Below are 10,083 nucleotides of genomic sequence, written 5' to 3'. Positions count from 1 at the left end.
CCGGGGTCAGACTGGGACTGGACCAGGACTGGACCGAGGTCAGACCAGGGTTAGAATATTAATGTGTTTGGCCACGCCCACCAGTGGTTCAGACCAATCACAAATCAGCGTTGTAGTTTGGGCGGAGCTAAAGGTGAAGCCCAAACAAATCCTTGACTAGGATTAGATAGGATAGAAACAAACTTCACAATATTGTTAAAACCTGTTCAAAAATCACAGGATCAAACTGAGGAGCTGAGTGTTTGTGGGAGGAGCAGGTGCTGAGCAAAGCCAAGTGTCTCCAGGATCATCTCCTCCATCCTCTGGCTCCTGATTTGATCCTGATGCCTTCAGGGCGTCGGTTTTATGCTCCAGTACGGAAAACCAAAAGGTTTTCTAATTCTTTTGTGCCCAGTGCTATTAAATTATTAAATTCTAAGGGTTCAGTTTTATGAAGTTTTACTCTGCAATGTGTTATTTATTTTGAGTTCCACTGGTGGACGACAGTTGGACTGACACACTGTGTGTTTGTTTGTGTTTGTGTTTGTTTTGCTCGGAGATGCTGCAAATGAATTGCCTTATGGGATCAATAAAGTTTTCTGAATCTGAATCTGAATCTGAAACAGAACTCAGGTCAAGACCAGGACTAAACCAGTTATTAATAGTGTCTGTGTGTGTTCAGGTGTGTTCAGATGTGCCCAGGTGTGCTCAGGTGTGTTCAGGTGTGTTCAGGTGTGTCCAGGTGTGCCCAGGTGTGTTCAGGTGTGCCAGGTGTGTTCAGGTGTGTTCAGGTGTGTTCAGGTGTGCCCAGGTGTGTTCAGGTGTGCCAGGTGTGTTCAGGTGTGCCCAGGTGTGTGTGTTCAGGTGTGTGTTCAGGTGTGTCCTGGTGTGTCAGTGTGTTCAGGTGTGTTCAGGTGTGCCCAGGTGTGTTCAGGTGTGCAGGTGTGCCCAGGTGTGTTCAGGTGTGCCCAGGTGTGTTCAGGTGTGTTCAGGTGTGTCAGGTGTGTTCAGGTGTGCCCAGGTGTGTTCAGGTGTGTTCAGGTGTGTTCAGGTGTGTCTGGTGTGTTCAGGTGTGTTCAGGTGTGTTCAGGTGTGCCCAGGTGTGTTCAGGTGTGTTCAGGTGTGTTCAGGTGTGTTCAGGTGTGTTCAGGTGTGTTCAGGTGTGTTCAGGTGTGTCCAGGTGTGTTCAGGTGTGTTCAGGTGTGTTCAGGTGTGTTCAGGTGTGTTCAGGTGTGTTCAGGTGTGTTCAGGTGTGTTCAGGTGTGTTCAGTGTGTGTTCAGTGTGTTCAGGTGTGCCCAGGTGTGTTTCAGTGTCAGTGTGTGTCAGGTGTTCCTGTGTGTGTGTTCAGGTGTGTTCAGGTGTGTTGTTCAGGTGTGTTCAGGTGTGTTCAGGTGTGTTCAGGTGTGCCCAGGTGTGCCCAGGTGAGGTGCTGTGCCAGTTTGAGGAGTCATAAACGTGGTGGTACCTGAACTCTGCGGTGGCGGTGAAGCTCTCGTGTTCGGTGATGGAGAAGACGAGGAGGAAACCTTCTCCGCTCCTGAAGTAATTGTCCCTGATGGCGGCGTAGTCCTCCTGACCCGCCGTGTCCAGGATGTCGATCTGGACCTCCTCCCCGTCCAGAACCACCTTCTTCCTGTAACTGTCCGCTTTGGTCGGCTCATAGTCCTCCACGAACTGACGAGACAAGACCCAGACAAGACCAGGACTGAGACCGGACCCAACCAGGACTGAACCAGGACTGAGACTGGACTAAAACAGGACTAAACCCGGTCTAAACCCGGTCTAAACCCGGTCTAAACCCAGTCTAAACCTGGTCTAAACCCGGTCTAAACCCGGTCTAAACCGGTCTAAACCCGGTCTAAACCCGGTCTAAACCGGTCTAAACCGGTCTAAAACGGTCTAAACCGGTCTAAACCGGTCTAAACCCGGTCTAAACCCGGTCTAAACCCGGTCTAAACCCGGTCTAAACCCGGTCTAAACCCGGTCTAAACCGGTCTAAACACGGTCTAAACCCGGTCTAAACCCGGTCTAAACCCGGTCTAAACCGGTCTAAACCCGGTCTAAACCCGGTCTAAACCCGGTCTAAACCCGGTCTAAACCCGGTCTAAACCCGGTCTAAACCCGGTCTAAACCCAGTCTAAACCCGGTCTAAACCCAGTCTAAACCCGGTCTAAACCCGGTCTAAACCCAGTCTAAACCCGGTCTAAACCCGGTCTAAACCCAGTCTAAACCCGGTCTAAACCCGGTCTAAACCCGGTCTAAACCCGGTCTAAACCCGGTCTAAACCCGGTCTAAACCCAGTCTAAACCCGGTCTAAACCCGGTCTCACCTCGTCGTACATAAACTGCAGCGTCAGGGCAGATTTTCCGACTCCTCCACTTCCCACCATGATCACTTTATGCAGAGCCAGAGACGCCTGCCCCTTCCCCTTCCCCGACGCCATGCTCCAAGTCCAGGACCAAGACCGGGACCAAGACCGGGATCAGGACCAGGACCAAGACCAGGACCAAGACCGGGACCAAGACCAGGACCAAGACCGGGATCAGGACCAGGACCAAGACCAGGACCAAGACCGGGACCAAGACCGGGACCAAGACCAGGACCAAGACCGGGACCAAGACCAGGACCAAGACCGGGACCAAGACCAGGACCAAGACCGGACCAAGACCGGGATCAGGACCGGGATCAGGACCAAGACCGGGATCAGGACCGGTCTAAAGGAGACCACCTACAACAACACAGACATCAGAAACACAGGTGCAGACAGGAGCAGACAGGTGCAGACAGGAGCAGACAGGTGCAGACAGGAGCAGACAGGAGCAGACAGGTGCAGACAGGAGCAGACAGGTGCAGACAGGAGCAGACAGGAGCAGACAGGAGCAGACAGGTGCAGACAGGTGCAGACAGGTGCAGACAGGAGCAGACAGGTGCAGACAGGAGCAGACAGGTGCAGACAGAGCAGACAGGAGCAGACAGGTGCAGACAGGTGCAGGTTTATCTTGTGGATTTACTGTTGTTTCTTGTTGAACAGGTTTGAGTTGAAGCTGCATCAGATTAAAGGTCAAACTGTGTTTACAGTTTATCCACCAACGACTCACAACAACAAATACTACAGTACTACAAATACTACAAGTACTACAAAGTACTACAAATACTACAGTACTACAAATACTACAAACTCTGTAGGGATCATTATACTGTAGTTTTATACAGAATCTGTCCTTATGAAGAATAAAACCCTTTTAATTCAAACACACGAAGTTTAACAGATTCAAAACTCTAAACCAGGACCAGACCAGGACTAAACCAGGTCTAGACCAGGACTGAACCAGGACTAAACCAGGTCTGAACCAGGACTAAACCAGGACTGAACCAGGACCAGGAGCTCTTTTATGATCATTATTAAACCGTATTAAGCAGAATCTTCTTGTAATAACCTAAAACGTTTGTTCGAGTTCAATTCAAACTCACGTGTTTTCGTCTTTAAACAAATAATCACAAGAAGTTTGGTCAGAATGAATAAAACGAGAATAAATGCGGTAAAAATGAGTTAAAACTAGACTTTTTATATGTAACCGTGAACATTAACCTGATTAAAACATGCAGATGAAGCCGCAGAGCTGTTTAAAGGTGTGTTTGGTCAAAAAGAGGAACTGTTTTCACTGTTTTTTTTGGTTCCTCTAAACTTTAAACTTTGTGACTTTCAGCCGAATCCACTTCTCTTCCCTGTTCCCGCCCACACGCACTTTCCGCACTTCTGATTGGCTTCACCGCGGAGCGACCGTCCCTACGCGGCCTCTGATTGGCTGTGAGCGCTGTCACTCTGCTGACTGATAAGTGGCCGTGGAGAGTTCAGATAGTGCAGAGAGCCCCGGGGGAATCCAGCTCCAAACCGACAATAAATGAGTTTAAAATGAAGGACGCGGTGAAACAAAGTCAAGACGAGATTCTGGAGTCTTACCCGAGTTTAGCTTCAGCTGCTGTGCGCGGGAAAAGGCGCCATTAAACGAAAAAAAGACAAAAACCAGACGAACTTTTCCCAAGTTTGAGCAAAAAGCGCCGCGGCCCCACCCCGGACAGAGCGCGAGTGTGACGCGAAGAGGAGCCACTCCGACAAACAAACACTGACAAGAAACACTCGGAACAACACCAAAGAATGTGAAACTGAAACATTATGAATCTAAAACAACTTTAAATATGTAGGAATTTCAGCAGCGAAAAAACTCTTCAACAGAAATAATGACGTGTAGAAGTTTTCAGAGTGAGAGCTCTGCCGCTGGAGTCAAAAACCTAACCGGAAGGGACGTCACAAAATTCCTAATAATTGATCAAATTTATATTTTATTAAATATAAGTTTGCATTACTAATTAATATCACTTCAGATTAATTTTATTTTATTTTCATAATCAACCAAAATCAGTAAAATAATGAGATTAATGTGACGTGTCCGTGAAGAAAACGCGGCGCAAACGTGTCCGGTTTGTTCACGTTTATTCTGCATTTCACCTTGTAATTAAAATATGTTAACTTCTGTTGTCGACTGTTCAAAGTTTCTTTAACTTTTATCAAAATAAATACATGAGTTAGAGCGTCCACATGTCCCTGTTTCCCGGGACAGTCCCAGTTTTGAGTCTGTGTCTCTGTCCCAGAAGATTTATACAAAAACACTGATTTGTCCCAGTTTATACAAGAAATGTGTTTTTTGGCTGTTGGTGTCCCTAATCTGACCCTGCAACAGTAAAGAGAGACACAAACTGACATTTGTTTAGATAAAATACAGAAAAGCTGCTTGAAAATGACCAAAACACAAAGAAAATGTGACTTTACTGACTCCTGTTTTTCATGAATGAGCCGAGAGCAGAACAGATTTCCTTAATTTCTCACTTGTTTCACTATTTTATTATCACCAACAAACCGAGACTGTCCCAGGCTTTTATTTTGAAAATCCGGTCACTTTAATCTGAGGGTAAAAGAAGAGGAGAAGAGGAGAGAGGAGTTTGTGATTGTTCCTGGTGAATCAAATCTTCATGTTTGGTCCATTTTCCTTTTTGTTCAGAGGAGCAGCGCTGCGCTTCAGACACGAGGTGGCGCTGTTGTTCTATTCACAAACACGTCACGTTTAAATAAAAGTTTGTAGCTGCTCATTTAAAACTAGTGAAGTGATTTTTGTGACGTCATGTGTTGCGTAAGTCCGCAGTTACTTTGATCTTTGTTTAATAAGTTGAAAACAAATTAAAAATTGTTTGTAATAAAGATTCAAAAATAAAAAGTTGTCGTATTTTTCCCGTCGTGTCCGCGTGCTGGTGTCGGTCCCTGTGCGCGCCCCCGCGGACACCGTGACACCCTCTGACGCTCGTGCGCGTGAGTGTGACGCTGGACACGGGAGCGCGCACGGTCATGATTTAAAACCGAGTGAAGCGCGCGCGGTGGAAAACCTGCCCCGCGCGCGCCTCTGCGTTTAGTCCGCTCCAAAACCGGACCGAGACCAGACCAGGACCGAACCAAACCGGACCAAAACAGAACCACAACAGAACCAGAACTGGACCAGGACTAGACCAGGACCGGACCGAAACAGAACCAGAACAGACCCAAGACTCACCAAAGCGCCTCAGAGTTGGATTTGGAAAAGTCGCTCCGGGACGTGACGCGATCTGGAGTTTGATTTGATTTGTGAAAAGTTTCTCTGAAGTTTGGATTTTTGATTTTCCGTTTTTGTTTTTCGCTCTGAGACTTTTGGAAAACCCCGGGTCTGGATCTGACCGAGTTCACAAACCGAGATGTGACCGGGGACACGGACAGACGCGCTTTTACGCACGAGATTCTGGATTAAATTTGGGCTCCGTGTTTCCCTGAAGGAAGAGACAGATTTTAAAAAGTCAAGTCTGGAAAGTGGAATTTTGATCAAACAAACAAACAAACAAACATCCCGAGGAGGAGCGCGGGACTCAGAAACATTAAAGACTTGATGTTTGAAACGCTGAAAGAAGAGACAGACAGTGACACTGCGCACGAGGCACGCACGAGCTGCTCAAGTTCACGCGTGATTTGAATAAAGATTTGGCTAAAATCTGAACCAAAAACAACAACAACAAGTGAAAAATAAACCGCTCCTCACCCTGACACTCGGACCAGAGAAAAGACCAAAGACCATCCAGAGGTTTGGATCACAGTCTGGGTCACAGATCACCGTGGACACGTTTGGCACAGCGCGCGCTTTACGCACAGAACTCGGACAACTTTATGAACATGGGGTTTTTGGAGATGTTTTCTAGAAGAATCTTTTCTCATGTCTAAACTCTCCTCAGACTGAGTGTGACGTAAAGACGTGAGCGACAAACGGCGGGTTATTCCAGGACAATGTCTGCAAACCTCCAGAGCGCACAAACTTTACGCACGGCACGCTCCAGACGCGCGGCCTCGCTGCACTGACCGTGGAACATGTGCGCGCTCCTGTTGCTCGTGCTCGTGTGGTGCGCGTGTTCCGTGCGCGGTGAGGCCTCGTGCGCCTCTTGTGAGCGCGTGCACGAGGAGGGGGAGCTGCGCGAGGCGGTGAAGCGGCACATCCTCACGCGCCTGCAGCTCAGCGCGCCCCCGAACATTACGCACGCGCTGCCGCGCGCCTCGCTGCTCACCGCGCTGCGCCGCGTGCACGCGGCAGTGCGGCAGGACGGGCGCGTGGAGCTGCCGCCCGAGCACCGCGCGGAGGAAAGCGCCGAGATCATCAGCTTCGCAGAGAGAGGTCAGAGCATGCGCAGTGCGCACTTTACACACCTGTGTGCCTCTGTATGTCTGTGCACAGGTACATGTACTTATACTTATACTTTTATACATGTGTGACCCTCTCCTCCCCCTCAGATGTAGTACAGACAGTATGTTGTATACGGTACATATGATGATGATGATGATGATGACGTGTCGTTCTTCTTCCTCAGACGAGTTGGTGACGTCACACTCTGGGATGTTCTTCGTCGTGTCAAATGAAGGTAATCAGAGTCTGTCTGTGTCTGAGGCGTCGCTGTGGCTTTACCTGCGCGTGCTCCCGGCCCCGCCCCCCGAGGCCCGGCCCTCAGAGCAGGCCCCGCCCCCTCCGCGCCGCCGGAGCCGTCGAGTGTCTTTAAAGCTGTACCACCAGGGGGCGGGCCTGAGCAGTGGGTGGAGCCTGGTGGAGAGGGGGGTGGAGCTTCGTCGTAGCGGCTGGCACAGGTTTGACCTGACGGCGGCGCTGCAGGGGCTGTTCCGGAGCGCCCCCCGCAGGCAGAGCGTGGACGTGCGCTGCGACGGCTGCGAGGAGGAGCGCGTGCGCCCCCTGCTGTTGGACGCGGACGCCGCGCGGAGGCCGTTCCTGGTGGTGCAGGCGCGGCGGGAGGAGGCGGGGCACAGGATCAGGAGGCGGGGCTTAGAGTGCGAGGAGGGGGCTGGGCTCTGCTGCAGGAAACAGTTCTACATCGACTTCCGGCTGCTGGGCTGGAGCGACTGGATCATCGCTCCCTCCGGTTACCTGGGAAACTACTGCGAGGGCAGCTGCCCGCCGCAGGGGGGCGCCGTCCCGGGCGCCGCCGCCTCCTTCCACAGCGCCGTCTTGAACCAGTACCGCCTCCGCGGCCTCGGCCCCGCCCCCTCCTCCTCCTGCTGCGTCCCGACCAAACTCGCCCCCATGTCCATGTTGTACTTCGACCACGAGTTCAACATCGTCAAACGAGACGTTCCGCACATGGTCGTCGAGGAGTGTGGATGTGTCTGACTATATATAACTATATATATATAACATTATATATAACATTATATATGTACTATATATAAAATATATGTACTAACATATATATGACATTATATATGTAGAGTATGTAACATATATGACGTGTTTGTAGAGCCTCATATACAGCACATATATGTAAATGTCATATATGTTATTTATCTTCTGCATGTTCTACATGTTCTACATGTTCTACATGTTCTATATGTTCTACATGTTCTACATGTTCTACATGTTCTATATGTTGTTCTATGTGTGATATAGACGAGGACGGGGGGAACACACAGAGGAGAACATCTGTGACAGGAGGAACATCTGAGTCGATATTTCACCTGAACAACAAGAGGAAATATCGGCCGATATCTGCCTCATGTGACACTGCAGCTTTAAAAAACATGCAAAAACCTGGACCAAACCTGGACTAAACCTGGACTAAACCTGGACCAAACCTGGACTAAACCTGGACCAAACCTGGACCAAACCTGGACCAAACCTGGACTAAACCTGGACCAAAGCTTTTCAGACCCGGTGTAGACCTGGTGTGGTCCAGGTTTAGTCCAGGTTTAGACTTTATTTTCTATATATTCATATATTTTTCTACACTTTTTTGAAGATTCTGTTTTTATCGTCACAGTTTTAAGGTGGAACCACAGTTTCCATGAGGCCTTTTTAAGGTGGACTGGGTTTGTGTTTTAAGCTGGACTGAACATTTGCTCTTTTCACTTCTAGTCCAAATGAAGGAGGTGTTTGACAGGTGCATGTGAGACAGGGCTTCACCTGTCAGACAGGTGCACTTCTTTAAAGATTTTAAGGTGGAATTGTTCCTATAAATAAAGTTAGATTCTTTATAATCGTCCAGTTTCCTGCAGCAGCTCAGATCAGATCTGTAGAAACAAACTGTTTTTATTTATGACTTTGGATTTTGGATTAAAACAAGTGAAAAAAACAACAAACGTGGATTTGGTTTTTTGTGTGTGTTTTTTTGTGTGTTTTTCTTGTTGTGAGAAAAGTTCATTTAAATCTCGTGTCTCTGTCGTAAAACATGAAGATCTCCCCAGGTTCAACAGAACAACACCTGAACAAGACCCTCACCTGTCCAGACCCTCACCTGTCCAGACCCTCACCTGTCCAGACCCTCACCTGTCCCAGACCCTCACCTGTCCCAGACCCTCACCTGTCCAGACCCTCACCTGTCCCAGACCCTCACCTGTCCAGACCCTCACCTGTCCAAGACCCCACCTGTCAGACCCTCACCTGTCCCAGACCCTCACCTGTCCAGACCCTCACCTGTCCAGACCTCACCTGTCCAGACCCTCACCTCCACCCTGTCCAAGACCCTCACCTGTCCAGACCCGACCTGTCCCAGACCTCACCTGTCCAAGACCCTCACCTGTCCCAGACCCTCACCTGTCCCAGACCCTCACCTGTCCCAGACCCTCACCTGTCCAGACCCTCACCTGTCCCAGACCCCACCCCAGACCCTCACCTGTCCAGACCCTCACCTGTCCCAGACCCTCACCTGTCCAGACCCTCACCTGTCCAGACCCTCACCTGTCCCAGACCCTCACCTGTCCAAGACCCTCACCTGTCCAGACCCTCACCTGTCCAGACCCTCACCTGTCCAGACCCTCACCTGTCCAAGACCCTCACCTGTCCAGACCCTCACCTGTCCCAGACCCTCACCTGTCCAAGACCCTCACCTGTCCAAGACCCTCACCTGTCCAGACCCTCACCTGTCCCAGACCCTCACCTGTCCCAGACCCTCACCTGTCCCAGACCCTCACCTGTCCAGTCCAAGACCCTCACCTGTCCAAGACCCTCACCTGTCCCAGACCCTCACCTGTCCAGACCCTCACCCTCACCTGTCCAGACCCTCACCTGTCAAGACCTGTCCAGACCCTCACCTGTCCAGACCCTCACCTGTCCCAGACCTCACCTGTCCAAGACCCTCACCTGTCCAGACCCTCACCTGTCCAGACCCTCACCTGTCCCAAGACCCTCACCTGTCCCAGACCCTCACCTGTCCAGACCCTCACCTGTCCAGACTCACCTTTGTACAGGTGAGGGCTTTGTACAGAGATCATGTCAGTCCAGACCAGGACTAGGATCATAACCAGATCTGAAGAGTCTAATCAGAGACTCTAAAACCTTTTATACACCAAAGAAAATATCTGGTTTTCCAAGAACTACCAGGACTAAACCAGGACTAAACCAGGACTAAACCAGGACTGAAACAGGACTGAAACAGGACTAAACCAGGACTAAACCAGGACTGAAAGGGGACTGAACCAAGACTAAACCAGGACTAAACCAGGACTAAACTAATCCTGACCTAACCCAGTTAGTCTT

The 10,083-nt window shown here is 49.9% G+C and overlaps 2 protein-coding genes across 2 annotated transcripts in view; one reads left to right on the top strand and one right to left on the bottom strand.

The window, feature by feature from the left end:
- Positions 1-4,074, bottom strand: part of LOC110170683 (ras-related protein Ral-B-like) — a 5,481-nt gene extending 1,407 nt beyond the window's left edge. Inside the window, exons 1-4 of the mRNA XM_020936367.2 lie at positions 3,942-4,074; positions 2,662-2,708; positions 2,310-2,482; positions 1,446-1,654 (exon numbers count right to left, since the gene is read on the bottom strand). Coding sequence (XP_020792026.1) covers positions 1,446-1,654; positions 2,310-2,423 — 323 coding nt within the window. The 5' untranslated portion in view covers positions 2,424-2,482; positions 2,662-2,708; positions 3,942-4,074. The remainder of the gene's footprint in view (positions 1-1,445; positions 1,655-2,309; positions 2,483-2,661; positions 2,709-3,941) is intronic.
- Positions 4,075-6,419: 2,345 nt separating this feature from the next.
- Positions 6,420-9,798, top strand: LOC110170682 (inhibin beta B chain-like). The gene is made up of 4 exons (XM_055163880.1): positions 6,420-6,720; positions 6,914-7,714; positions 8,917-9,126; positions 9,494-9,798. The coding sequence occupies exons 1-4, from the start codon at positions 6,420-6,422 to the stop codon at positions 9,796-9,798; spliced, it is 1,617 nt and encodes a 538-aa protein (XP_055019855.1).
- Positions 9,799-10,083: the final 285 nt, after the last annotated feature.

Source organism: Boleophthalmus pectinirostris, unplaced genomic scaffold (assembly GCF_026225935.1).
Source record: "Boleophthalmus pectinirostris isolate CB_2022bp ecotype Guang Dong unplaced genomic scaffold, ASM2622593v1 HiC_scaffold_11, whole genome shotgun sequence".
Classification (NCBI taxonomy): Eukaryota; Metazoa; Chordata; class Actinopteri; order Gobiiformes; family Gobiidae; genus Boleophthalmus; species Boleophthalmus pectinirostris.
This window is presented reverse-complemented; position numbering and strand designations above follow the sequence as displayed.

What these genes read in the sequence shown, in the direction of transcription:
- LOC110170682 (XM_055163880.1), top strand. Translation starts at nt 6,420, where the DNA reads ATGTGCGCGCTCCTGTTGCTCGTGCTCGTGTGGTGCGCGTGTTCCGTG. An exon ending in GGTCGTCGAGGAGTGTGGAT is followed by an intron (nt 7,715 to 8,916) that starts GTGTCTGACTAT and finishes TCACCTGTCCAG; the next exon opens with ACCCTCACCTGTCCCAGACC. An exon ending in CCTGTCCAAGACCCTCACCT is followed by an intron (nt 9,127 to 9,493) that starts GTCCCAGACCCT and finishes CACCTGTCCCAG; the next exon opens with ACCCTCACCTGTCCCAGACC.